Source organism: Sordaria macrospora, chromosome 7, assembly GCF_033870435.1.
Source record: "Sordaria macrospora chromosome 7, complete sequence".
Lineage (NCBI taxonomy): Eukaryota > Fungi > Ascomycota > Sordariomycetes > Sordariales > Sordariaceae > Sordaria > Sordaria macrospora.
In genome coordinates, this window is record NC_089377.1 from 3,484,849 (window position 1) to 3,512,045 (window position 27,197).

Below are 27,197 nucleotides of genomic sequence, written 5' to 3' on the forward strand. Positions count from 1 at the left end.
AGGCGGTGAAAATTATAGCGAGGGAAGCTGCCACCCTGACGGTTGCGACAGCGTCCGCGATCGGTCACTTTGACATCTGCCTCTCGCCAAATCCACTGGCTCTTTCCACTTTCCACTTGTGCAATTCCACCCAGGGAATCCCCTTCTGTTCCCGTTTCCTCCTTTTTTTGCTTTGACGTGACAGTTCAAGATGGCTGCTCTCGATATCAAGCCGTCCCTGGAGGACGCGCGCAAGCTCTTCGACCAGACATGCCAAGCATCCGCAACATCGACAACATCCCCAAGGCCCACCCTTCTCCCCCTCTGCATCTCCCTGCCTGCCGACCTCTTGACGCCCTCGGCCATCTACCTCAAGCTCTCCAAAGGGTGCGTCTTGCTTCCAAACATCTCCCTCGCCTTGTGTCCCGTCCCGGATAGCTCAATTGACTCACTCCGCTAGAGCGACAGCTGAATACTCGTTCCTCCTCGAGAGCGCTACTGGCAGCACCGAGACAGTCGGCCGCTACAGCTTCATTGGAGCCGACCCCCGAAAGGTCCTCGCGACTGGCCCCGGTTACCAAGATGTCGGCGATCCCATGAGAGCCCTCGAGCAGGAGCTCGCCAAGGACAAGGTCCTCAGCATTCCCGCCCTCCGACTACCCAAGCTGACCGGCGGCGCTGTCGGCTACATCTCGTACGACTGCATCAAGTACTTCGAGCCCAAGACGGTCAAGGGCCGCGAACTCAAGGACAACCTGCATATTCCCGAGGCCCTTTTCATGCTGTACGATACCGTAGTCGCCTTCGACCACTTTTCTTCCGCCTTTACCCTCGTCACCCATGTCAGACTTCCCGAAGACCCCTCCGGCGACTTCGAGGCGGCATATAACGCGGCTTGCGACAAGATTCGCTCGACCCTCGATGTGGTTAACCAGCCCGAGACGCCGCTTCCCCCCACGCTCGAGAGTGATCCCGCCTCCGACCAGACATATGCTTCCAACGTTGGACGCCACGGTTACGAGACGTTTGTGACGGAGCTCAAGAAGAACATCGTCAAGGGTGACATCATTCAGGCCGTCCCCTCTCAGCGCTTTTCTCGCAGCACCAGCCTACACCCCTTCAACATCTACCGTACTCTGCGCACACTCAACCCCTCGCCATACCTCTTCTTTCTCTCGTGCTCCGATTTCCACATTGTTGGCGCCTCGCCCGAATGCTTGATGAAGACCGACGGCTATGCCAACCTTCCCGAGGATACTCGTTTCGGCTATAGCGCTGCCGAGGCCCGCTCTCGCCCCAAGATCGTCAACCATGCCATTGCTGGTACCATCAAGCGTGGCCTCAACTCGGAAGAGGATGACGCGCTTGCGGCTGAACTGCTGGCCTCTACCAAGGACCGCGCCGAGCACGTCATGTTGGTCGATCTGGCCCGCAACGATGTCAACCGTGTCTGTCACCCGTCCACGGTCAAGGTCGACCGCCTCATGCGTATCGATCGCTTCTCTCACGTCCAGCATATTACCTCAGAGGTCTCCGGCCTGCTGCGACCCGAATGCACCCGTTGGGACGCTATGCGCTCCATCTTCCCCGCCGGTACCGTGTCAGGCGCGCCCAAGATTCGTGCCATGGAGCTGATTTACGACTTGGAGAAGGAGAAGCGTGGCATCTATGCTGGCGCTGCCGGTTGGTTCGCCTATGATGTCGTTCGCACGGAGGGCGGTGAGGGCGACGCCCCTCTTACAACCTTCCTGACCGAAGGACAGATGGATACTTGCATTGCTATCCGCACCATGCTGGTTAAGAATAAGGTTGCTTACCTGCAGGCGGGTGGTGGTATTGTGTTCGACAGTGAGAAGACTGAGGAGTGGATGGAGACCATGAACAAGCTCGCCGCCAATCTGCGCTGCATCGAATTGGCCGAGAAGTACTATGGGGTCAGCACGGGATCCAAGTCGGTGCAGGAGATCATCGAGGAAGAGAGGAAGAAGGGCGACGAGCAGTACAAGCTGCAGACCATGAGCGCTGGGGCGTAAGTGATGAAATGATTTTGTGCGTAAAAAGGCTGAATAAAACAGGACATCAGGTGAATTAATGTTAAGCTTCCGGCTCGTAGGGCGATGATGTGCCAACACGCGGTCAGGGTGAAACTCGGTATCTTCGTCTGCGAATGGTTGACTTAAAGATTTGAAATTCGTGTGAAACAGACCAACACCCGACAGGCGGTGGAGTATCAAAGGCAAGCATATTGTTCAAGGGAGCCTTGTCTGTTACCAATGTGTCGGTTCCAGCTCGACGGACGAAGCTTTTAACATGAGTCTCCCCGGTTCTCCTGACAAACAAAAGTTCATGATGATTACTGCTTCTGTCGACAACCTCCCTTGCTTCGTCTTATACATCCGTTCTCTCGGCGATGATTATCCCATTCCCACCATCTCCACAACTTCCATAAGCCTTCCTCTCTTGGCCGCCGCCTTCACCCCGGACCCCATTTCCCGACCGAGTAAGCGGACCGGAGCAAGCGCCGTTTTCCGCCGCATCGGGCTAGCCGTGTTCAGAACAGCGAACGCGGCCGTAATCTCGGCCCCATGCCCCTATCAAGCCGTTATCACAACGAAAAACGATTGGCGCGCCTCGCGGTCTCGGTCGAGCTCTCAAGGGCCGATTGAGAATCAATCCCTGTCCGCCTTTCGGCACTTGTGGTTGGCTGGCCAGTTGGTGACAGGGAATCTTTTTTGGTGACCGTTCGGTGGGATAGGGGTCTTGTAGCGGACAGATCTAGCTAGGTCTGGGTCTGGGTCTGGGTTTTCTTCACCTCCTTTTTTCAACCTTTTGTTACCTGTCTTGTCTTTTTTTTTTTGTTTTGACCAAAACATTGTTTTTGTCACTCTATTTCTCAAACGTTGGCGGTCGCTCAGGTCGCCGAGACTCTTTCGTTGCTTCGTTGCTGCAAGGAGCCTGCAAGGCCGTTTGAACCAAGGGGCCCCGGGGAAACACAACAAACTTGATTCTCCGATTTTCCTTATCCCCGGTCCGTCATCCGGCTCCGGAACGGTGACGAGGCATTGCAACAAGAACGACGCATGCGAAGCCGAGAGAGAAACCGGTCTCGGCCGTCTCCTCGGTCATCGACAACGACAAGTCCAATGTTGCACGTCGTCCTCGCGAGCTCTCAGAAACACACCGGCATTAAGCAATAACGAGGAGAAAGGCGGCACTGGAAGAAGCAGCCGACATATCACCGCAGCCAGTCATGACGTGGTCGTCTCGTGGCGCTGGTGTCTTTGCATGTTCCTTCATAACGCTTTTCATTGCCGCTACGACAGTCGTCCTTCGTTTTATTTCGAGGGGATACTTGTGTCGGGTTCTGAGACCTTCGGATTGGGTTATCGCTGCTGCTCTTGTACGTAACTTCGTAACATGTGATTCTTGTCAGACAATTTATTGCTGTTGCTGTGAACCTCAACATTTATGACGAAGTCGGATCCCAAAAGTGAAGAGACTAATAGATGCTGCCCGTCAATTTGTAGTTATTCTCCGTAGCCACCACCGTAACTCATGGTCTTCGTACGTTTCTTTTTTCTTAATTCCACTGCAAGAAATCCGTCTGACCTCCTGAGGACTGTACCGTGTCCATCCATCGTAAAAGCACTCCACACTCCACAGACTGACATATTTACTTACTAACGCCGACAACAGAGGTTGATCATGGACTCGGGAAACATATCTGGGAGAACCCTCGAGAAGAGGAGGTTCCTATGTTGAAAGTATGCCCTTCGACTTCCTCACCACCACCACCACCGCCATCACATCCTCATATAGCCTCTTCTGTCGTCCAACTAACACCAACCGGAGCCCAGGTAGTCTACATCAACATAATCATCTACAACATCACCGCCACCCTCACCAAGCTCTCCATCCTCCTCATGTTCACCGACATTTTCCACATCTCCACCACCGTCCGCCGCATCTCCTGGTGCATGATCGTCGTCGTCTCGATAATTGGTGTCTACAACGTCTTGACATGCGTCTTTTTCTGCTACCCGATTTCAATGAGCTGGACACCTTCTTCTTCTTTCTCTGAGTCTCGGTCTGAGTCTGATGATCCGACAACGGCAAAGGGAAACGGAAATGGAAACGGAAACGGACATGGTGATGGTGATAGTACTGGTGCTGCAACAGAAGGTTGGTGCTTCAACAAGGAACAAAAGTACCTGGCTGATGCGAGCGTCAACATTGCCACGGACTTTGTCATTTGGGCGTTGCCGTTCCCGGTGGTTAGAGGCATGAAGAGCTTAGGGAGGAAGGAGAGGGGGTGGTTGTTTGGGGTTTTTGGGGTGGGTTTTTTGTGAGATTTTTTCCCCAATTCTTTTTGTTTTTGCTGTTTTCACTTGGATTTTGTTTGCCTTCCCTTCTTTACCTTCCACTACCATGGCTAATCAATACCCACCTCTGCGTGTTGTATTGTGTTGTGTTAGCATCTGCATAGTCTCCATCATCCGCCTCTACTCCCTCAAACTCTCCGCCACCTCTACGGACCCCTCCTACGACAACGCCCCCGTAACCTGCTGGTCCGCCGTCGAGCTCAACGTCTCCATCACCATCGCCTGCCTCATGACTCTTAAGCCTCTGCTCGCCCGCTTGCTACCTCGTCTTGTCCACGATAACAACCTCCCCGCAGACGGCGCCGGCGCCGGCGATAGAGATAGTCCGCACGAACGAAGGCTGAAGCAGCGCCAGCGACAGATGAAGGGACGCAATGGAAACGGGGCTAGACTGCAAAAGAAGAGGAGGTTGTCCGAAAGTTTGGGCCAGGCAGCCGCGGGGGCAGGGAGGAGAATGAGCGGCGGGGTAATGAGTGTCATGAGTGGGAATCATGGAAGGAGGAATTCGCAGGGTTTCGGGTTCGTGGAGATGAGGGATTGGGACCATGAGACTGTCATGGACACCAATTTCTCGTCTGAGCATCCGGCGACGATCTCGAGTCCGCCGCCACGGAGAGGGAAAGCGGGAAAAGGGGGGTATGGGAGTACAAGTGAAAGTACAGGTCATCGCCACAGGCCAATGGGAAGGGAAGAGGAGGAGGTGTTGGGGATGACGGGATTGAGCAGCTTGAATGGGAGTCGGTGGGAGGATGACGAGGCTGGGAGTGATGCTGGTGGTAGTTGGCCGACTACGAGTACTGGGCGCGATGAGCACGGTAAAGAGGGTGATGGGCAAGGCAGGATTGGTCCTGGGCAGGAAATGGGGAAGGAACTTGATTTGGGAGAGGGACGAGGGGGCACAGGGTGGAGGAGGGGGGGCGGGGATGGGTAGGGGAAGTTGAGAACATGAGAGCGTTTGTCGGCTTCCCTTCCTTTACTTGATGGTGATTAGTCTTTTAGCATTCAGTTGGGCATGTGGGACGGTACCTCCATGGACGGGAGCTTGGCGTTATGACTGGGCAATCCAATGTCGATGTCGAATTGTTAGTGATATTTAATTCCAGGCATCGAAATGTTGAGTGTTCCCGCCGGTGGCAGGTATCTGTTCCACTCATTGGCAGCTGGCAACCGCGGGTGGCTGTCGTAGGTACTGTTGTTCACCTGCTACCTGTACATAGCAGTACCCGGCCAAAACGCTTGCAAAGAAAGTTAGCGTGTACACCACAGGCGCCTTGGACATCAACGCTGGAAATGACAGTTCTCAATTGCCTCGTACGTCCAGGTTAGGATGGCTTCGCAGCTGCCTGGGCCGGTTAATACGTGAAACAAACGAACTCTCACTGCTTGGATTACCCGACGCCAATGTGATCTTTATCAGTTCCATGTTCTCCAAGTCCCAGATCCCCTTTCCTTTATCCGCCTCTATTCCTCCTTTCCGATCCTGGCAACCGAAAGTGCTGAAGCTTCTCGCCCGCCACTTCTGCATTTTCTCGCCCTTCAGCTCTGGCTTCATCTTCAGAATCTTTGTTTTACCTGCTGTCTACCTCTTTCGGGGCGCAATCGGCGATGCCGCTTTCCAAAGCAACACTTGGGCGCTTCCTGAGAAAGTGCCCTTGTTTAGGCACAAGGAAAGTGGACATGGTAGATACATCCGTCATCCACCTTGAACTGGCCGAATGGGTTGAGCCGATCGACATAGCCCCTACGGCGATTTCTACATTGGCATCAGCAACTGAACGCGGATTAACAATCGTCCCGCGAGAAGCGACTGTGCCAAACAATAACACAATGGCGACGGACTCTGCATCAATAAGTGAAACCGAATCCGAATTATATCATAAACGCGACATCTGCTCCAAGGCCTTCTTCCTTGATTTGAGTGACGTCGTCGAGGAGGATTCAGATGGACAACAGCCTGCAATGCAGGGCATTGCTGACCAAAATCGCTGGGCAACTCTTGCTCCTTCGTTTGGAAAAGATGGAGATCGCTTCATTCGTTATCGTTCGGATAAAACACTCGGCACTGCCTGGCTACGGAATGGCAAAGACCTTTGCACCTTCTGCCCTGACTGGCAGAAATACCGTAAATGGACAAATGAGCAGAGGTAACATCAGTTATATGGTTCTAAACAGTTTAAAACTTCTGACTGGCTTGAGATTGTGTTGTAATTGACGAGTGTCCTGTGTATATTTCGTCGTCAGGTCTCTCGACTGTTAAGACGGAAATGATGTTCGTGACAATCAGGTTGTATCTGAAAGGTCACCCAAAGCTCAGTGAGCTATAGCACCGTGCCGCCCTGGAGGCACCTGTAATTCTTGTGATATGTGTAACGGGTAGGGTTCTGTTGAGCAATATTGCACCTCACATGGCTCATGCGTCATCAGTGTGTAATTAAAGCAGTGGATTTGATAAAAGAAATAAGATACTAGACAGGCCATAATATTTGAGCATATCATGATTGAGAGCGCCCTCCACAGATCAGAACCTGTAGCAAGGCTTGAATGGGGATTGAGAACAGGGAAGCGACGTTGGGGGGACCGACGCAATGCCCTGTCGGTGAGCATGAACCACAGAGATTATTACTGCCCTATCTCTATTGTATAAAGTCAATACAGTGGTACTGGTAGTGCATAAACGTCAGCAGTCTACTGTTTCTTGGCATCCTTCCCGACGTCACCACGATTCCAGATCATCTCTCGCAAACACATGGAACGTTAAACCACCAGGGGCATCATCTCAACGCACCATCTTCTTCGTGAACCTCAGCAGCTTATTATTTCTCAACGTGGCTGCAAGCTGTTACGCCTTCAACTGACTTATTAGGGCTTCCCATCACCTTCCAAACACTCAGATTGTTCACAACCCAGGACAATCAAAAGAGGGGAGGGTCTGCCTGCTGCCATTTGCAACGACACGGCGCCAGGATTTAGTGGCTCAGCCCCAAGTCGATATACCACTAACAGACTGTCAGCGACTCGCAGCGCTCTTTTAATAGTGATACATCTGATTCAGCGGCCACCTCGCCTTCGCATCGTTGACCACCACTTGTGCGTTCAGCTACCAGCTGCCAAAACGATGGTAGTCAAGAGCAACAGAAATGGTGTTGTACACAACAATCCACCTGTGGTCAAGAGAAATTTTCAAGTGGCTCCTGAGAATCCCTCCAAGTGGAAGCATGTTGTCTTGAAGTGAACCTCCGTTGAGTTGACATTCGGAGCTTTTCAAAAGGGGCAAACATAGTTCCGATAAGGTCTTTGATGCTTTCCTTACCCCATACAGCCTTTCTTGTTCTCCCCTACCACTCCCTTTCTCTTGTTCCTTCTCTCTTTGAACCCTGCATGTTCTCTCAACGTTTTCAACGCATCTCATATTTTGCTGCCTGGCGGGGAAGTGAGACAGGATGTGCTAGGTTCCACGGATACCGAGTTTAGGGCACACAAGATCAAATAACGAGGGGAACATACAATATTGTACCGAGAGCAAACCAGGTGAGCGCAGGGTGTCTTCTACGGGAGCGGCGAAACTAACGCATGGTAGTTTTCCAACGGCGGAGAACCGCATTGGCGAGGCCTGCCTGGAATCCAGCCCGCTTGGGATAGGCCCTGCTGTACGGGGATGCTTCTGCCTCTGATTTTCTCCTGTAAAACACTCGGATTACTTCAGTAGAACGTATCACACTTGTTTGCTGCAAGCCGTATGGTGTTGTCGGTCAACAGCGCTTGGATCTGCTGGTCTCATATTATTCTATGAGGCTCGGATGGGGCAAGGTGTAGCGTCGATATGATGCTGAAGTAAGTGATCGTGATCATCTACATTCTCTTTGGACATTCTGATTTCTATTAAAAATCTTGGACTCCCAAGTGTGGTCGATTCGTTGAACCATAGCGCAGCAGTAACCCAACCATTCCCATTCTCACCAAGACTTTGTAAGATCGTTCGTCTTTCACGCCCAAACATAGCCCAAACGAATATATTGCCGCAGATGGTCCACTCAATGGTGTTTTGGTACCTCCTTGGAATTCCATTTGCCCAGCTCGCATTGGCTCTGACAACCACTCCTCCGGTTCACCCTTCCACGCTTGTCGGTTATTGGGTGGGACTTACAATAGACGAACATGGAAGCACTGACATTGCCTGTAAGTATTGCTTATAGCCTCCTTCCCAGTGTATCATGCAATTCAATTCTCGTTGTCTTATCGTCTTCTTATCCATCTTCTTCAATTTTTCGGCAACTAACTACATGCCTCGCAGATGATACGTTCAAGTGTGAGCTTGGAAAAAGCTTCAGCACTTCATCTCAAAATTTTGGCTGTTGCAATACCGGACGTACATCGGAGCTTGTTTTGCTACAGCCGTTAAGGAGAACACGATGTTGTTTGCCGATGGTAAACAAACTAATACATGGTACGTTCAACTCTGGATTGATTCAAGTCCCACACAAGCAGTCTACCAAGCGACCACTGTGCAATACCCATCCCTTGACACTGGCCACGAATACCAACATGTTCCATTCTGACCATTCTACCTTTTCCCTTTAGCACCGACAACGAGGTCCCTCTGGCCTATACCCTCTTTGATTCCTGGCCCGCCGAACTCCTGTTCAAACAAAACTGGATCGCTGTTTCTTGCGTCTCGTGCGTCTCGGAAGACAAGACTGAGACGTCATTGATCTACCGGAATGTCCCGAAAATTACCGCAACATCGACCTATATGACGCCCATGACGTCTACCAATACTACTTCTTCGGCCTCTACCACTGAAATTACTACCACTACGCACAACGGCAACGACAGCAGCCACAATTCCGGTGCTAGCTCTTCTTCCTCCAGAGCTCGGATTGCAGGTTTTGTTGCCGGCCCCGTCGCGGCCCTTGTGGTTCTTGGAGCCTTGATAGTTGGTTGAAGGAAAGACGACAGACAGGCAGAGTGCAGAGACCGGGATGATGTTCATAACTAACGAGAAGCTTTGCTGTTTCTCTTCGGTACTCAGGTTACTTACCGGGTTACGTGGAACCTAGCAGATGCTCGTTCCACCGAAGGAGTTGTCTCCTGTCACGAACCATTGATGGTAAGCTGCCGGAGGCTTATTGGTTCATAGCGGCTTCACCTGTTTTCTCACCTACCATTAACTCCGGCAAATGTTTCACGACGTTCCACGTCACTATCCGTCCATCGTCATTCAGTTCGGTTCGGCTTCTACAAAAGACCATTCCTCTCCCCAGTGTTGACAATTCAGAGAGAACACAATCCTCTTCAAGACCAAGACCTCAAGACGCCGCTTTGTTTGCCCTGCCCTTTATAGTTACTGCCTTGTCTGAAACGCTCAAACGAAACGATCTTGGAAATGCTCAACCAAGCTAAATCGATCATCTGCCTTCTTGGCCTCTTCATTCTCAGATTCACGTTAGCTCAGACTGCTCAGACTGCTCATATAACTGCTCCTCCCGATCCTGCTTCCGTTGGCGTAGTACCTGGGCCGTTATTTAGCACAGATGATCAGGGGCATACCAACTTCGACTGTGAGTACCTACTCTGTCTCATCCCGCGCTTGGCCGCTAGATCTGTGATCGGTACTTACTCAGCCAATGTCCCATGGCTTGGTTTTGCAATGGTTCTGCTCTTGGGGAGGTTATTGACTTCATTCCAGTTGCGACGCTCCTCTGTATTGATGGTAGTGTGTTCATGACTTCATCCTCCTTTTCTTTGGCTGTTGTGACAGTGACGCATCCAAGGCATGTTTTGCAACAGCGGTCGTGGACAGCTCGATATACATGGAGAAAGGCGGAGTGGGTACCTCCTGGTACGTCTTCCGTTTCACCGGCACCCCATGATTTAATCTCAACAGTTGCCCGTGGCTTCTTTTCCGAAGAACCTTCCAAGACTTGAAATTTCCCCTGTCTAATGGCTTCATTTTTCCCTTACCTATCTAGTGATTCAATCCTCGAAAACGCCGTAACCGACACCATCTACGAGACCTTTCCGACGGGAGGCAAGATCTGGCATTCATTCGAATGTGCACCCGCAACCATGTCGGGGTTCCCTGGTTACACTCCAGCAGGCGATCTGCTGTATCGGACCGTTGTTGGCATGCCTCCGGAACCTACTGACCAATCTGCCCACGGCTCTGGCGCCGGGTCCTCGTACTCACGAGCCTGGTTTGCTTGCTTTGTTACCGGACCACTGGCCGCGTTCATGGTGATAGGGGCTTTGGTGGTGCTGTGAGTTGAAGGCGAGGAGAGGTTGGTGAGTGTAATGTAGCAATAGCAGGCGAGGTGTGTCGTCTTCTGATGGAGACAAGGAGGTTATGGGATATTTTTAGGTTCCTGATTCCGAGGAGGCAGTTTATGGAAGATCTTGAGAAGTTAGGCCTTGATCACTGTCTTTTTGTTTGAGCATGATTAGCAGTTGGTGAATAGCTCCCAGATTGAAGGGAAAGATGACGCCATCTTTCATGTCACGGATAAAACACAGCGTTTAAATAAAGCTTTGCCGTCAACAACTCACAGGAGCTCTAGTATTTTTCTATTTTTTTAGGCGCTGGCAATGTAATGAACGAGTGTCCTCTGTGTGTCTGTTTTGTTCCTTCTCTCTTTTGCGAATGGATCTTGGCCAATCAGAATGGGTCGATCCAACCAGGGCACCACTAACAAGCTGATAGCACTGATGGGTCGCTAAAATCCAGGGGTCATGATCGCTAATTGCCTTACATCTCGACCACCAAAATCCAGGCACCTGCTCCTCCCGTCTGCAGAAGCGCTGCAGGTCAGCATTCCAGGTCCTGACCACCCTTTCCCTTCCACTTGGCTTCCCTGCCCCAGGCGATGACAATCTGCTACCTGTGGCGTCCTTTCCCACGGTTAACCGAATCCCGTCGATCACATCTGATTTTCACCTCCACCTTCACCTTCCCCTTCATTGCGCAATGGTGTTCACGACTTCCTTGACCACCCTGAGCTGCACCAAGCTCTCTAGGGGTACCCCTCTACTGTCAGTCTTTCTTCCCTCTTCCTCTTCCTCCTCTTCTACTTCTTCACTTCCACTTCCAAGTCACCCTCCCCTCATATCCCTCTCTACGTTCGAGGCGGCAATATCATGGGCACGGGACTTATTATCTCAGCTCTTCCAACCCTAACCTTCTCCCTAGAGATAGGTAGCCTCGTTTTCTCATCGCTCATCCCTCATCCCTCATCCCTCAAATCCGTCCACCGTCCTAAACCCCTTCCAATGCATCTCCACACCATCCCACCACTCCCGATACTCCTCATCGCTAACGCTCCCCCTTTGACTCATCCCCTCCACCAACACCATGGTGATAAAGTCCTGGCCGTCCTGGACTATCCCGGCTGTCGCAACCCTGCTTCTCCCAGTCAAGAAGTTGCGCAGGAGCCTATCCCTCACCCATTCCCATTCGTCGTCGTCGAGGTGAGTAAGCAAGTGAAAACTAGCCATCCACCGGTCACGGATGACTTGCGTCGTAACGCCCAGGGGCGGCGGGTTGATGGACGGCGGTAGGAGCACGTTGAGATTACCTATAGCGTAAGGTTGGTTGTAGTCAATGAATATGGGGCGGTAGATGGCGATGGACATGGGCGGCGGTTCGGATCGGGGCTGCCATGGAATACTACGGTTAATGAAGGGGAGATATTCGTAGATGATCCAGGCGTGGTTGTCGTGGAAGGGGTTTTGGAGATGAGGTGTGTGGCCGTCGTAAACGTGGTAGGAGACGCCGAAGTACCACCGGGATTGCCTGGGGCCGTGAGGTGTGCGCTCGGTGAAGGTGAAGAGGGCGCGGTCGCCTGGGTCGAGGAGCTCGGAGGGGTGCATGGTACGTAGGTTGATGTTGGTGATGTTTGTTGGTATTGGTGACGTTTATTGGTATTGGTTGAGTAAGGCTCTGAAGAAAGGGTAAATGTGAAGATTTTATGTTGATTTGTTGTCCAAAGAAGGCCATACTGGTTTGCGTTCACGCCTGGTGAGGAGTACTCACCGGGGCTCAACTCTTATACCTGCAGCCTGCAGGGCAAGATTTATGCTCCTATTGTTATTGTTCATATGTAATAGCCTTCGGCCTGCCATGCTTGCCCTATTCAGCTATAAAATGCATTAAGCAAGTGAAGGTTCTCCAAAACTACTGCCTGTTTTGAGGAGATTTCATCGTGGTTGCCTGGATACGGACGGAAACATGAATAGACGGTATTGGACAAGAGAATGTTTGGACCTTAATAAGTTATTCACGACGGTGACTTGAGAAATGCGACTCACTAAGGTGGATGGTGTAATCACATACGTATTTGATGGTTACTTCCCGGGTTGGTCGCGAATCGGGAGTATGCTTTTCAGCCGGATGAATCGGGGCGTACGGTGGTCCGGTCCCCTCCCCGCCCGGCGCGGTCCGGGAGTGGGGCCGCGTCCAATGTCCGCTCCTGTTCTCGTCGTCTGCAATCGCTGAATAATTGGGCGAAGTTTTGGAAGGTGCTATTCACTTTTCTAGTGGAAAACGGCTCCAACTAAAACAACCGCAATCTACCTCCTGACAGGTTCCGCTCGCTGATGTCGCCGTCGTCGCCGGCCAACTGTGCCAAGTCCGGGCAAGCTTTGCTAAGCCGGAGGTACGGGGCAATCTGTATAAGTGCTCCTTGTCGCGGTTGATTTTGTTGTTCTTCCTTTCCTCTCTCAACCCTGTGCCCTGCCCTCGTTTAGGTTTCAAGCTCCTCTTTGCTTGTACGGCTGTTCTATCTCCTACCTGTACGCAGGTGTTAAATAGCTTGAGGATGTTCGGGTCTCCAGAACCCAGGAACTAGTGCGAACAACACAGTGTAACGGTGTGGCCACGGTGATGAATGCGTGCGTACCCGTGCCACAGCTCTTGTTTCTACCAACCCGATGACCTCAAAATCTCACCTTCCGAATGTGACATCGATGACATTTGAGGTGGGTAGCCAACGGTATGAAAAGAATAAACCGAACGAGTGGTAGCCAAACAACACGTAGAACGTGTTCGGGTTTTATTGTGATCACTTATCGGTGGCTCACGGCATGATGTTCCGGGAACAAAATCCTTCAGGTTGTCGGGCATGGTTGCGGTGAGGTCCTCTTTTTTTTGGGTTCTTGGCTGATGGAGCTTTTCCGCCGCCGTTATTGCCTGAACCCCGACGGTTCGTGAGCATTCATAATCTTGCGCCGCTCCTCCCTCTCACACATCATCCCGAAGTTCTGTCGCTGATCATGGCCAGACGGTTTTCCAGTCTCCAAATTATCTGCTTACTTACCTCGTTTGTCGCGCATGGTAAAGGACAGGACCATGGCGTCTTTATCAATATTGACCAGTTCTAGTTCCCCAACGGAAAAGGATCTGTTCCTCTCTACTTCGACCAGGATACCTTGCTCGTGAGGTATATAAGCACAATTGCTGAGCCGAGCCTCACCCTAAAATGCGTAGCCAGCAGTGAATGGGATGTCTCCCATGATGCATTCCCAGACGCTGATAGCGGCTCTTTGACCGGTACGTATTTCATCAACCTGATTGACTTCCTGACGCTGGTAAGCTAACAAAGGGTGAACTACCATCAGTGGCTTCAAAGGGAGATGTACCTTCGCACAGCGGAACGGTTCCTTTTGAGCTTCCGTCGCTGTGTGATATGCAAGCGAAGACAGGCGGCCCGTCCTGTGCCTTTATTCTCAATGGGGATCATAAGCTTCAAGGCGAAAAGTTTGAGCTTGGTTACAATACTGGCAAAGGCCGTCTCAGAAAGACATATGGAATTGAAGGAGAGGTGCCAAATGGGGATTATCCCATCATAACTGGAATTGGAACCTATGAGTCCTTTCCCCCGGCAATATCCAGTGCGGAAACCTCGTCTTCTACATCGACTTCGACAACGACAATAATAGAATCCTCCACCAGTGATGAGGTTACCTCGACGGCTTCACCAAGCTTAACCACAACCTCCTTGGTGTCAACCACGGCTGCGTCAATGGTATCTGACATTTCGTCATTGGAGACTGCGATTTCTTCGGCACCAACCACGGAGCCATCTGCGTCAACGGCATCCACGTTGAGCACCACTACCTCCCCCAGCGGTTCAAAGGTAGACGCCAGCGCAACGGACGAAGGGTCTCCGGAACCCAGAGGCCACAGGTGCTATGGGAGAGACAAGGAAAAAGAAAGGAGGACTCAGCAGTGCCGTATCAGCTGGAATAGGCACCGACGTTGCAGTGGGAGCGATTGCTCTCTTGGGGTTGGCTTTCTTCTTGTGGAGGAGAAGACGCCAAGAGGGAAAGGGTTTTGTCGGTAGCAGCAGTTCTAAGCCGGAGGAGGGTGATCGAGGAGAGAATGTGAATGTCGCGGAGCTGCATGGAAAGCATCTGAGTGAACTCAGCAACGCCAGGGACTGGGTGTTCAGCGGGCAGAGGTGGGATATGGGCAAGAGCAGCCGAGGGTTGAACTTCCATGATGTTCTTCTGGAAGGTAATATTGTCGGGGTAAAACTCCCCACTTACCTTATTGTCGTGGTAAAGATATCTTATGGGATGATTTGTGAGTGGAGCTTGGGACGAGCATGACGGATAACTGAAAGACTTAATTTGACCGCATTCAAACCGACTGCTTCTTGTTTTGCCACAGAAAGATGTTAAGACTCTTTCGAGACCTCGGAAAAGGAGGAGATCGGAGTGGTGATGAAGTGTATACGTTTCTCGTAGTCACACCTATGGCATGGTGCTCGTTGAGTGCGAAAAAGAAGGCGATGAAGACGAAAGATTGTCCCTACTGTTTGTGTAGAAAGGGAAAATAATGGGCAGCGGCCGAGCACCGTGGCTTGGAATAAGCACCGAACTTTCTTTGGTTGAGGGTGAGGAAAAGTGCCAAAGTGGTCTTCAGACGATACAAAAAACGAGGGACGCAATTAACATTCAAACATTCAAATAATTGGCAAGTAGCTGGATAATGTAGAAAAAAAAAAGAAAAAAGCTAGCTTGCCGTTCACACCGGTCAAACTCGGAGGCTCAGGGGGCGAATGACACAGCATAGGAAAACACCACGCATTTTCTGGACCCAACGCGCTACTAAGTAGACTACTGGGCCGTGGTGAAAGGTCTACAATTTGGTACTTATATGGCCCAAGTGCAGCAGGTCCTGCCACTGATAATCTGGGGCCTGTGCCAGTCTGCCGCTGTTGGTAGAGGTCGGTATAAATCATCGCCCACCGTTACGGGCTCTGTGGCAGATCTGCCCTTGGGTGTTGTATAGGGGTGGTCTCCCTCTTCCTTCTCTTCCACCTGTATTCTTCTCTTCCTCGTCTTGAATATACCATTCAAAAACTTGCCCTACCAATGATTGACTTTTTACGTCTTGCGTCACGCATCCACAAATGGGAATGATCAGTCGGAAGGTGCGAGTTGCGAAGGTGTTCCATCTTCGGGGAAAGAAGCAGAGGGGTCCCCCTTTTCGGGCCCGGGTGGGGTCCGGCCCGGCCCGGAGTGGGGCGTGAACATTTCGTGGTACCGCATCGCATTTTGGTTTTAACAAGCCGTACGATGGATTGCAACAAATGAGTGTATTAAACCCAACTTTGATCCAGATGTTGCTCCTGTTCCTGAATTGCCTCAACCGCCGAGGCAAAAGCGCACTTCCTCGCCATTTGCCAGGTGCTGAAGGACCTGCGTCCCGCATGCATGGGGTACAGTACAACCATGGTGACCGACGCCTGCAACAGACTTTCTCTTAACCACGGTGGATGACCTCGATGCAACTATCTCCTCCTTGCTTGGGCAAGGATATACAGTACTAACATACAAGTGGCTGGTTCAAGACGAAATCCTGCGGATCTTGAAACATGGAGGGAAGCTAGGCTCTTCTAGGCTCCTGGCTGGGACGTCGAGTCTCGGGAGGCGACATGAAGGTGGTTATCAAATCCTGTTCTTCAAACCATTGACCTGGGAGCTTCCCCCCAAACTCCTTCCTCCGTCAAATCTGAACTTTTTCGCTGAAATATGACCTTATCGTTCAGTCTGAGCCGCCGATGACATCTCTCTCCGTTGCCAGTATGGCGGTCCAATTGCTTTACACTTCAATTCTCTTCTCACTTCCCCTGCTCTTCACCCGAGTATATGCGCAGGGAACTTGTGACAACGCCGTTTACGATCGGTTCTATTTCCCATCATCGTATATTCCGCCGCTCCACTACAATGGTGACAAACTACTCGTCAAGTATACGTTGGAAGACAGCGGGCTCGCCTCCTCTTTGCGTATGAGTCTCAAATGCCTGCCTCGACCTGATAGGTACCCACCTTCTTGGGCGCTGGACGTCAGCGAAGCAACGGCCGGTATGAGATTTTTACTTCTGCCTCATTCTGGTGACAAGGTACGCCAACATGTAGTGGTGGAATCCCAGTCGGTGTACAGAGCGATATACCGTTATACGTTGGAACTGTTCCTTTTGTTCTTCTGTCGCTTCAGGAGTTCCAGACAGCATACGGTCCCGCTGCCTGGGCTTTGTACTCAATGCACGGATCCGTTCGTCTGGCGAGGATGTGACGGTTCAAAGTAGCACAATCCAGATCGGGTACGATAAAGACCATCGCCAGAAAACCTATGCGGATCGATTTGGCGTGGTCGCCAATGGGGATTATAAGATAATCGACGGAAATGGGACATACGACCTAAAGAAGTCTGGTGGGCTCAGCACTGGCGCCAAAGCTGGAATAGGCGCCGGTGTCGGGGTAGGCGTGATTGCGCTTTTGGCACTGGGATTCTTCTTGTGGAGGAGGAGACGGCGACAGAAAGCGAAGACAGCGAAGGTTCCAGCTGGTACTGCTTCCGCATCAGAGTCGGTGGAGAACAAGGGAGACGATGGGGTCAGAGCTGGGGAATCACATACGAACTATGGGAACGAGCTCAGCGGCAAGGAGGTAAATCCGCCACAAGAAATCGGGCCAGGTGTAGAGAGGGCTGAGTTGGGGGGGCGATCATGCGCATCATAGGTTCGAGCTTGCATGATGGTGGTTTTGAGTTATCGAGGTGAACATTCGGGACAGACTTTGATGGATTTGGGATGGTCGGAAGGTCCAAAGAAGAACAAGCGACGAAGCGGTTATCGAGCATTCAACGCCATCTGATCGACCGCCAAAGGGTTGATGTTTTGGAGAAGAATCCAGGAGTAGGATTTTGGAAGAAGAGATTTGTCGTTTTTACCCCACCATGGCCGTCGCCCGCCGAAAAGGTGCGAACCGTGCAATAGGTAGATGTTGCCTCTGCGGAAAGAACACCACCCCGATTCGGGGTCGTAACGTCCGGGCAGGGTTGAGGTGGGGCCGGACGCCGGCTCGCATGCAAAGCCGGCATAAAGGGGTGATGCCTACATACCTTGTAAATATTCTGAAGTCGTGACTCCAAGCTTTTTTTCTTGACTCTCTGCGGATTGCCAAACCCTTTCCTGCAGATGTTCGTCAGCAGAGCCTGTCGATGAGCCCCTCTCCGCAGTCTTGTGAGAGTCCTGACACAGTCCCATTCGAGACTCCAATCTTCCAGCAATCACCTTGCGACGAAAGACGGCCCGGCCGGTGTCAACCATGTGGCATCGACTGACTGGACGTAGATTCCTCTCCCAAGTTGTATTTTTCGGCCTTGCTTGTGGGCTGCAATCCCGCGACCCTTCCTCCTTTGACGAGATTTCCTCTCCCGCATGGCCCCCAAATGGCTCTTGCCCCGTGTATTACGATGGCGACACTTTGCTTGTCAGGTACTCGCTGGAACAAAGCAGGCCCGGCATGAAGGTCGTCATGTCCCTTAAGTGTATGACCATGGAGGACGACCACCCTCCTTCTCGATCACTCGTTCTCGGTGACGATGCCTTGACCGGTATGTGTTTTTGTGTTTCCCAGGGACCTAGGCCCGCTTCTCGATACCGTATGCTAACACCAGTGAAACATTCCCAGTCGCTTCGGTGGAAAACAACGTACCCACATCGGCCGGAACAGTTCCTTTCACTCTCCCATCGGTTCCTCAGATGCAGAACGTCTCGGAAAGCGGCCCCGTTTGTGCGATCACACTCAAGGGAGAGCGTGTCTGGGATCGTGAGCCTGTGAGCATCCAGAGCGAGCCCTTCCAACTGCGTACTTCGGGGGGTGACGGATCCCAGCGCCAGAAAACATTTGCTTCCGAAGGGGTGTTCGAAGGGGTGATGCCCCCCAGCAGGGACCGTCCGGTCAACATCACAAGCAACGGATCCCATGGCTCCACCCCAACGACGCCAGCGCATTCAGTGACGACTGCAACCATATTCAGCACAACTAGGCTCCATGCTGCTGATCCTACGACATCGGCATCACCACTACAGCCGACGAGTGGAACAGACAAAAGAGCCTCTGAAGGCCTCAGCAAAGCCGCCGTCGCTGGGATAGGTGTTGGCGCGGCTATCGGAGTGTTACTTGTAGGCTTGGTGTTGTTCTTTCCTCTGAGAAGGCGGTTTCTGATGTGGCGATGGGGAAGAATGTCCACAGTCTCACGGGAGATACATCGAGAAGGCGCTGAGCCGGGCCAGGCAAAGATGGGAGAAATGCATGGGAACCCTGTAAGCGAGGTCCACGGCAATACCCGTCCGACAGCAGAACTACCACCAGGCTCACCAGCAGTGGAGAGGGCCGAGTTGAGACAAGAAGAGAGGCGAGAGATGACTGAAGAGAGGGCTGGACAGCAGGCTGAAGGGCGGGCTGAAGGGCGGGTTGAAGATACGACGGAGGAGAGAACCGATGAGATCGCTAGAGGTATCGAGAGTGTTGTTGAAGGTAGGGCGGAACTACCATGAGCGGACAGGATGATGGCTGGTTTCTGAATGGGAAACAATAGCAACTTCCAAGTTGTTCATCCTGGGCATGGTTTTTGTGAATGATGAACATCAGCTCGTGCTTGAGGTGGTACTGGATGATACGCCCATGTAATAAGCTGAGGTATCCACGACATTTTTGTGTTTGTTGATGGTGTTTTTATAGTTCGTGGTTGATATTTCTGTCGTCTACACGAGGCAAACAAAGTGAAAATAAAGGTCTGATGTCACTGAATGTTAAGAAAATGTGTCCAGCTAAAGTCACAAGGAGGTATATCTTCCCTATGTGGAGCAGTTGGAACCTATTTTCTGTAGCAAGGCGCCCCGCACTGACCATCGCCGTAGCGCGTTTCCTACCCCCCGTGTCCTTTCTCTTCCTCTTTTTCCCAATGGCAACAGAAATGGCTTCCAGTCCGACTCGGCTCGTTTCAATCGCATGACAATCCACGCTCCTACGCTGTGATATCCACGCCGTATCTTCCTTTCTGATCTCTTGCTTTATAACTCTTTGTTGTTGCGCATGAGGAACGGCATGGCGTCACTGCACCGTCTGAATGCTTGGAAAGCTACCCAGTATCGCCAGTGGACTCGCTACCCCATTATCAGCGTACAGGCAAGGTTCAAGCCTTGTCTGTTAAGCAATTAACTCGGTTGGTTCTTCCCTCTCCCATCGGTTTCTCCTGCGTATGTGCTTATGGTATCTCGTTTTTCTCTAATGCTTCCATTGAATGCCAGTCACAAGTCACAAAACGCCCTCGACATGCTGCCCTCCTTGGTCTCACGATGAGTACCCTCGACATCTCGTCCGAACCGCCGACGATACCCAGCGTCATGTGTACAGGGACGACACCAAACTCGCTATGGCAGCCAACGGTCTCGTGTCCGACTTTGGCTGTGCCAAGTACCTCTTCAAAAAACAATTCCCAAAATAATACGTCTCCATAAACAGCGGCAAATCCCCGTTAAAATACACCCTAACACATGTGTCGTTCTTCGTTATTCGGTTCGTCTGCGCACATGATCAGAGCCAACCCTCGAACGAATACGCTATCGAACCGGCAAGGTCGATCTCGCTTCCCGTCAAGTCCTGATTACAGCCCACGCCAAACCCCCAGCTCTGCGAACCCATCTTTATGATCTGACGGCCACTGGCGGCGACGGCTGCGCAGTCGAAATCGAGAACTCCCGTGGTTGGGCCCGTGACAATCGAGGCTGTTTGTGCTGGAGGGGGATGTTGTCGTGCTTGAGGGCGGCATCATGCTTGTCAGTGGATCAAGCACGGCTGTAGAAGTGTCATCAGACGGCACTGACGCGGAGCTGCTTCTCGACAGTCAGCTATGGTTGTGAAACACAACTGGCGACCCGGATAGCCCAGCTTACCTCTTCATGTCCTTGACCGCTATCGATCCACCTACACCACCGCCGACTGCTGCGATTATGATCACCGCCAGGAGCGCCGCTGTCAAGAAGAACGTGGACCTCTGCAGACCACATATTCTTCTCTTTGGGGCCGCCTTCTCCAGATCCGGCGAAGACGTCCCTGGTTGTGGGAGCAACTGTCCCTGTTGCTCCTGATTTTGCTCCTCGGAGGAACACGGCTGCACCAAGGGGCTGTATTGCGGATAGGCTGAGGTCGCTATTGTCGATACCGGCTCTTTGGGTGCCAGTTACCCCGGAAGAACAGCTTCTAGCGCATCTTTGCCGTACACCACATGCAGTCCATCATCCCACTGAGTGCGGCTCATGGTCGCGGTTACAGCTGTACTGTCAAAAGCCGACGATTGGTCACAGGAGGCGATGGTATTGCCGTCACTGCGGAGAGCATCAAAGGAGAAGAAAAAGAAATAGGCTTGATCGAAAGCCAAACGCCGACGATACGGTTTATTCTCCTGGTTAAGTAAGACTCGGCATTGGTGGCATTGCAAGTCCTGTTGTCTATGACTGCCTTCCCACTCTCGGATTAGGTCTTATGCCCATCCACATCTCGACTTACTGGTGGTCAGCATAGCCAACCGCGCCGCGCCCGCCACGTTCAGCGTGTTTCCGGGTAATTTGAGCCGCAGCCCGAGCTGTCCAATGAGAACCGCGCCACCACACTCAAGTCGGATCGTGAGATATACGAATAGATCTCGCTGCAACGGATCTGGATCAGGGCGGGCTCATCTACGCCTTGGCAATGGCCCAGTCTGACCTGTCAGAAGCGGCGTGCCGCTTCTTTTCGTTCCAGTGCGGCTCGTCATGCAGGAGACCCTTTGGCCATAAAATCTTAAATTGCTGTCGTCTCCCTATCCGGCCGGTATCTATGCTACACAACCCTCAGGCTCATAGTCCTTCAGAATTCGCCAAGCCATCGCCGTCGTAAAGCCCCGACTACCGATATCAGCACCAGTTCTTCCTGCTCTGCAGAAGTAACCCGCCGGCCATCCTCCATCTTCCTCTTGAAGGACAAGCAACTCGTCCATCTCCCACCTAAGGAGGTCTCTTTCGATGCCGAATACTTGACAAGCGCGCGTTCTCATCGCCAAAGCCAGCGGGTTAGCAGGCTTGCCCAACGACTGTACCAGCGAGCGATAGATATGTCTTTCGAGCGTCTGAAGCAGATTTGCATTCTTGGTCGGATTCCTTTCGGCCTTTGCCCTCAGTTCGGCGAAGAATAAGCTGATGAAGTAAAGGAAGCTCTCGATCGTCGTGTAATGGCGCGTGCCATTCATCACTGCATTGTTGGCCAGGCAGTTGACAACCAAGTTCCTCGTGGCAGCAAGGCGGAGATCTGTGTCCAGATCCAGGTCATCACCACCATATTTCAGGAAGAACCGAAGCATGTTCACGCTGACAATGGCACAGATGCGTGGCCTGTCCTCCGTGAAATACACCTGCATGATCCCATCGACGTTCATGTTGGCGGCCATGGCATCCAGAACAAGCTTGGGATCAGCGACTCGGTGCAGGTGCTCTTGCGGAATGGTCAGGTAGGCGATCGAGGTGGTGTCGGCATCGGCTGGGAATGTCTCTGTGGTCCCAACTGGCTTCTCGGTGAAGTAGTTCCACAAGCCGTCCTGAAGAGGACGTGACTTCTTGCTCTCTCTGACCTTGTCGTTGAGCACGACAGCTGAATCGGTTGAGCTGGCCACGGAGGCGTTGTCATCCGGAGACGAGCATCGCAATGACCCCTTCCAACGCGTTCCGTCCGGCCACAAAAGGTAGATGATATCTTCCATATCCGTCAATCCCCAGATCAGCAATTGGGCAAAGTTGTCCCTGAAAACCACTCCCTTCTCGGAGTAGATGGAATCCAGCTTTCCGCTCTCGGAGTGCAAGAAGGCTTCTGCAAGCGCAAGGGGTTCCCCCAAGACTACGTTCTTGAAAAACCGATATATCCTTCCTTCCTTGGTCCTCTCGCTCTCCGTTACGATCTCGCCCCGAATGCCGAAAGATCTAGCAGCGACGATGTTCTCCGTACGATCGTCGAGGAAGATGGTACGACTAGGGTTGCATCGAGTCTCGTTGATGACGTACTGGTAGAAGCAGAGGTCCGGCTTGCGCATACCGGCGGCCGCGGAGGTGAAGACGCGAGTGAAGGCTTCCCATGGGAACGGCAACGTCCGTATGTACTCGAAGTGCTCCTTGGAGATGTTCGACATGGCATACACCCTCAGCCCAGGCTTTGCAGCTAGCTTTTCCACGAGCTCTGCCCATTGCTCGTTCACTCGGAGAGACAACGCTGCTGCATCGATGGCCTGTTGTACCAGCGACGCCTCGATTTTGAGCTCTTCTCCCATGATCTACTTGACATTGGTTAGTCTTAGGACACGAAGGTCGTGGAAGCAAGGAAGCTGCTTACCTTGTAAGCCTCCTCGGCAGGCAGGAGACCACGGTCGAGGTCATACCAAGTGGTTGAGTTCATCATTTCTCGCATAGCACCTTTTGGGAGTGCGGCAAGGGACGCGACGTTCTTCGGCTCATCCCAGTCGAAGAGCACATCGCCGAGGTCGAAGATGATGGTGTCATATGCTGCAATGGCCATTGTTGGTGTTTGAGGGTTCGCTGTCGTTGGCGCGTGAGGAATACAGGTATCCGAGGCATGAGGCATGGCCAGTTGCCCTTTATACTCCATGGCATCTACAGACGCCCTTCCTTCTAGCATATTATGCCGTGTGCTTAATGATAGCCCATGGCATGAGCGTCACCATGGACCCGTCATATCACTGCATCCGTATCGGGCGGCGGGCGCCGACTTACTAACCCTTGGTAATGTTGCTCGTTCGTCAACTATCCGGATCAACATGTCTTGACCAAACAGTAACTACCTGAGGCCGCACAGACGATCACCAGCCTTGGTGGCATCCGTGGGTGCCTAGCTACAACCCCAAATTTTGAAGTTCATGATGAGATAGCTGGGCCCGCAGTAGCGCGGCGTCTTGCAGGGAAGCTTACCGAATTGAGGTCCCGAGCAGGCGAAGCCGTTGACAAACTCCCCCAAAAGGGTGAAATGATCGGTGTTGTCACCTTATCCCAAAGGCCACTTACTAATGAACAATGGCGCTTACTAGCGGACAGTTCCTCGATGATGGTCGTTCGCCGGTTTTATGGCTCGGAGTTTCTGTCGTCGTCAAAACTTACTCCACGAGGAACAACAACCCCTGGACAACCAACTGCAGGTCACCTCATGGCTACTTGGGGGTTGTGGTGGTGGGACTTTTCTCAGCCCCCTGCTCATTAAGTAGGGGGAAAAGAAATTCTGGCAGAGCGAAATATTCTGGGACAATCTACATTGGCGTTAAAACACTAGGAAACTTGTTAGTGCAACTTCGACCACCAACCATTGCGTGCGACGAATTTCGACAGCTGCAGCCAAAGGTATAGTTTTGAACCTTTGTTTCTTATTTCTCCTTCCACGCCTGACCAAAATCGATGCAACTTTGAAAGCTTCCTTTTTATAATTATATTTTCCTCCTCAATTTTCCCTGGACTTTCAGGAAATTATTTGTGCAAAAAGGTAGATGGCTTTCTGGGAGTGGTTCAATTTGTCCCATGAATATTTCGCTGCCCTAGAATTTTTTTGCCCTCTCTTTTATAAGAGGGGGTTGACGAAAGAGTCCCAGGCCGTATCACAACCCCCAAGTAGCGTCCTACAGGGGTCCATTCCCAGTGAGACGAACAGCAATCAGGTGCGCTGTGTAACCATGGCACGCCATTGATTGCATTCGATAACCTCGATGATGACCACATTTAGGGCCGTGATTTTCTATAATTTACTCTAATGTCACATCTTATTTCAACTCATTTCATGAGCACTGGGCTGGACGTTAGGGTTTCGTCCTCTCCGCTTTGGTCGAGACTTTACAAGCCCATGCCTGGCGTCAGTCCTTCGGAAAACCGGTGCGTTTCATTGAACTTATTTTATTTGCTTGTGTACCCGTGGGTGTAAAGAGTGTGGGTATAGGTAAAATGGCCTTGGCACGAGAGCCAACCTCACACCCTCGGGTAACAAGCGGGAGACTCCCGGATTCTGGCCTTACGGACTCATCAGGCGCCGCGATGTCCACCATTACCGGTAAATGAGTAGTGAGCACTAACAACCGGCTTCGCGGGATGAGCGAGCTAGTTGCAGCAGAATGCACAGTGAGCACACTGCCTTTGTAGATCATCCAAGCACGAAGAAATGCACTGATATCGAGGATCAGACAAAAGGTTCAGGATGCGGGACGACTTGACCTTCGGACCCGATATCGACATTGCTGTTCCCGGACGGAATAGGATGACCACACCCGGACGTTAGAACCAGATAGTCAGATGAGGTGCCCGGTCGCCAACTTCGGAATCGGGCTTCAAACGTCGCAACGGTCGCCGAACTCCATGCCTTCAACGTCTGGATACTGGAGCGCAAGGGAAATGACAAGTCGTTATCTTTTGAAGTTGGGTGTGTTACAGTTACACAGGCACATACCCTGTAGGGTTAGTGGGAATGGCGGGAACAGCCACCGGAGGCATCCTGGTCGAACGGCATCTCTACTGCGCACTTGGCTCCTACACACGGGACTCAGCTGGACGACACACCATGGGGATACGCAGAGTTTATGTGTGTGATATGTGATAAGTCGACATTCCCAGAAAGAGCGACCTGACCCCATCTTAACATCACCATTCTTGTCAAGATCATGATTAAACCTCGAAGGAGACTTATGTTTAACTACCAAGTGGCTTGGTCAGAAACTATTCAGCCAGTTAGTCAAGGTAACGGGGGCAGCGGTACACATCGGCCCTTCGCCCTTCGCCCTTCGCCCCCACCCTCCACCCTCCCAAAACCATGAATGACTGAATGGAAGTATGGAACTGAGGTGAGATGGTGAAAGTCCGGGGGCACATTGAGATATCCTGATAAGACTAAGCATGGATGATACCACGGTATGGTAAGCGACCTTATCTACGACACGAGTATTCCCATACAACCACGAGCTGTGCAGGCCAACCTTGATGTACACTTCGACTTGGTATAGATATCTACTATCTCTTCTTTAGTAGCCGATGACTACAGCAGACGCACTTCTCTTCCTCCATGCTCCATCGTTCATTCTTTCACCCTTGACTATCGATTTCCCAGTCATCCACTGTCCACAGAAGCTCAACGCCAAGACTCCTCCGCAATCTGCATGTCAGTAACTACACTATGCAAACTCTAAACCAAAGAACTGGCGCAAAACATTCATCTACCCTCTCCTCTACCCCATCCACCAAAAATGCAACAAAATCCGATGTACCTCCCAGCTACAATCATTGCACTTACCATCTTAGACTGTACATCCAAGTCAGTTGAACATCAATCGGGCGTGTGGCTCAGTTGGTAGAGCGTTCGCTTAGCATGTTTCCGAGCATGCGAAAGGTCCTGGGTTCGATTCCCAGCTCGTCCATGATTCAATTTCATTTTTTTTCTTTTTCTCACTATTGTATCTCTCGTCCTGAAATCATTTTATTTTTTTTATTTTTTACACATTTTGTCAATCACATGTCTTGTTTCGAAGAACAGTCAGCTTCTCTTCATCGTTTTGTGTTTGTGAAAGTCGTGGTGGAGGTTCTTGTAACCAAAGATATCCTTCTTGCGCTCCCATTCCCTCTCCATACCCCATTTCATCGACATCCTCATGCGAGAGATCTTTCTCGCTCTGGCAAAACCGGAATTCATCATTGCCACCGGCCTTTGTCCCTTGATCACGAGGTCATCTACGACCGTGCCGGATCACATGTATCTCGAGCGCTAGGGTGGCACTTCGGGTTTCTCTCATTCATGCCTTCCAGTTCTCAGACGAATGAGGAAACCGCTACTTCGGTACCTCCTGCCATGGAGGAAATCTTATCCCAGCATCCAAAAGCCCGAAAATACCGCGCCATTTGACCTTCACAATTGGAGTGTTGTTGTTGGACATGGGTTATATAGTGCGGGAACAGAAAATCCATTGATGGAGGGAGGTACCGAAACTGTCCTTACGGGTAAAGTTACCCATTGACCGGGGCACTCATACTATCATACGTTCATCCCACAATACCCGTGATACCCTCAATTTCCGCAATTACCGCAAGTTCACCATGTCGTCCGTCCGCAGACTCGTCTGCAAACCCAATACAAGGCAATGCAAGGTAAGTCCACTACCACTCCGTGACTCTGACAACAACAAAAAAAAAAATAAAAAAAATCTCCCGCCATATACTAGCGGCTCGCCCACTGGGCGATTCGACTGGAGGTGTTGGGCCGCGTTTACGCTACGGGCAACACATGATTTATACTGGCAATAGGCCTCGGGTTGCCCTCGGATTAATGGTTTTGGTGGACAGTTAGGGCATTGCTCTTAATTTTGTATGCTAGACTCACCGGTGCGGCACGTCTCATGCCCTACGGGAGGCGGAAGTAGACGTTAAAAATAACAACAACAACAACAAAATCCGACAACAACAAAATAACGTAAAACCGGGCTACATTATC

General features: G+C 51.6%; 6 protein-coding genes and 1 non-coding gene across 7 annotated transcripts; 4 read left to right on the top strand and 3 right to left on the bottom strand.

The window, feature by feature from the left end:
- Positions 1-141: 141 nt before the first annotated feature.
- On the top strand, positions 142-2,018 carry SMAC4_08688 (uncharacterized protein). Its single transcript, XM_024655959.2, has 2 exons — positions 142-366; positions 440-2,018. Exons 1-2 carry the CDS (start codon positions 191-193, stop codon positions 2,010-2,012), a joined length of 1,749 nt encoding a protein of 582 aa, XP_024511744.1. The 5' UTR covers positions 142-190; the 3' UTR covers positions 2,013-2,018.
- Positions 2,019-3,229: 1,211 nt separating this feature from the next.
- On the top strand, positions 3,230-5,292 carry SMAC4_08687 (uncharacterized protein; the record flags this gene model as incomplete). The annotated part of the gene is made up of 3 exons (XM_003347364.1): positions 3,230-3,425; positions 3,745-4,324; positions 4,455-5,292. The coding sequence occupies 3 exons, from the start codon at positions 3,230-3,232 to the stop codon at positions 5,290-5,292; spliced, it is 1,614 nt and encodes a 537-aa protein (XP_003347412.1).
- Positions 5,293-11,585: 6,293 nt separating this feature from the next.
- SMAC4_08686 (uncharacterized protein) lies at positions 11,586-12,224 on the bottom strand (the record flags this gene model as incomplete). Its single annotated transcript, XM_003347363.1, has 1 exon — positions 11,586-12,224. The coding sequence occupies one exon, from the start codon at positions 12,222-12,224 to the stop codon at positions 11,586-11,588; it is 639 nt and encodes a 212-aa protein (XP_003347411.1).
- Positions 12,225-13,972: 1,748 nt separating this feature from the next.
- Positions 13,973-14,852, bottom strand: SMAC4_08685 (uncharacterized protein; the record flags this gene model as incomplete). The annotated part of the gene is made up of 2 exons (XM_003347362.2): positions 13,973-14,541; positions 14,610-14,852. 2 exons carry the CDS (start codon positions 14,850-14,852, stop codon positions 14,215-14,217), a joined length of 570 nt encoding a protein of 189 aa, XP_003347410.1. The 3' UTR covers positions 13,973-14,214.
- Positions 14,853-17,969: 3,117 nt separating this feature from the next.
- On the top strand, positions 17,970-19,204 carry SMAC4_08684 (uncharacterized protein; the record flags this gene model as incomplete). Its single annotated transcript, XM_003347361.1, has 2 exons — positions 17,970-18,258; positions 18,336-19,204. The coding sequence occupies 2 exons, from the start codon at positions 17,970-17,972 to the stop codon at positions 19,202-19,204; spliced, it is 1,158 nt and encodes a 385-aa protein (XP_003347409.1).
- A 2,224-nt stretch (positions 19,205-21,428) lies between these two features.
- SMAC4_08683 (uncharacterized protein) lies at positions 21,429-23,248 on the bottom strand. Its single transcript, XM_003347360.2, has 2 exons — positions 23,064-23,248; positions 21,429-23,004 (listed from the first exon to the last, which is right to left on the bottom strand). Exons 1-2 carry the CDS (start codon positions 23,244-23,246, stop codon positions 21,523-21,525), a joined length of 1,665 nt encoding a protein of 554 aa, XP_003347408.1. The 5' UTR covers positions 23,247-23,248; the 3' UTR covers positions 21,429-21,522.
- Positions 23,249-26,045: 2,797 nt separating this feature from the next.
- SMAC4_14145 lies at positions 26,046-26,130 on the top strand. The gene is given in 2 exon segments: positions 26,046-26,082; positions 26,095-26,130. It is a non-coding gene; the product is annotated as a tRNA-Ala (tRNA).
- Positions 26,131-27,197: the final 1,067 nt, after the last annotated feature.

Excerpts from the sequence above, each read along its gene's own strand:
- SMAC4_08688 (XM_024655959.2), top strand. The coding sequence starts at position 191 with ATGGCTGCTCTCGATATCAAGCCGTCCCTGGAGGACGCGCGCAAGCTC. Across the intron at positions 367-439 it reads TACCTCAAGCTCTCCAAAGG|AGCGACAGCTGAATACTCGT; the intron begins GTGCGTCTTGCT and ends TCACTCCGCTAG.
- SMAC4_08683 (XM_003347360.2), bottom strand. The coding sequence starts at position 23,246 with ATGGCCATTGCAGCATATGACACCATCATCTTCGACCTCGGCGATGTG. Across the intron at positions 23,005-23,063 it reads CTGCCGAGGAGGCTTACAAG|ATCATGGGAGAAGAGCTCAA; the intron begins GTAAGCAGCTTC and ends AATGTCAAGTAG.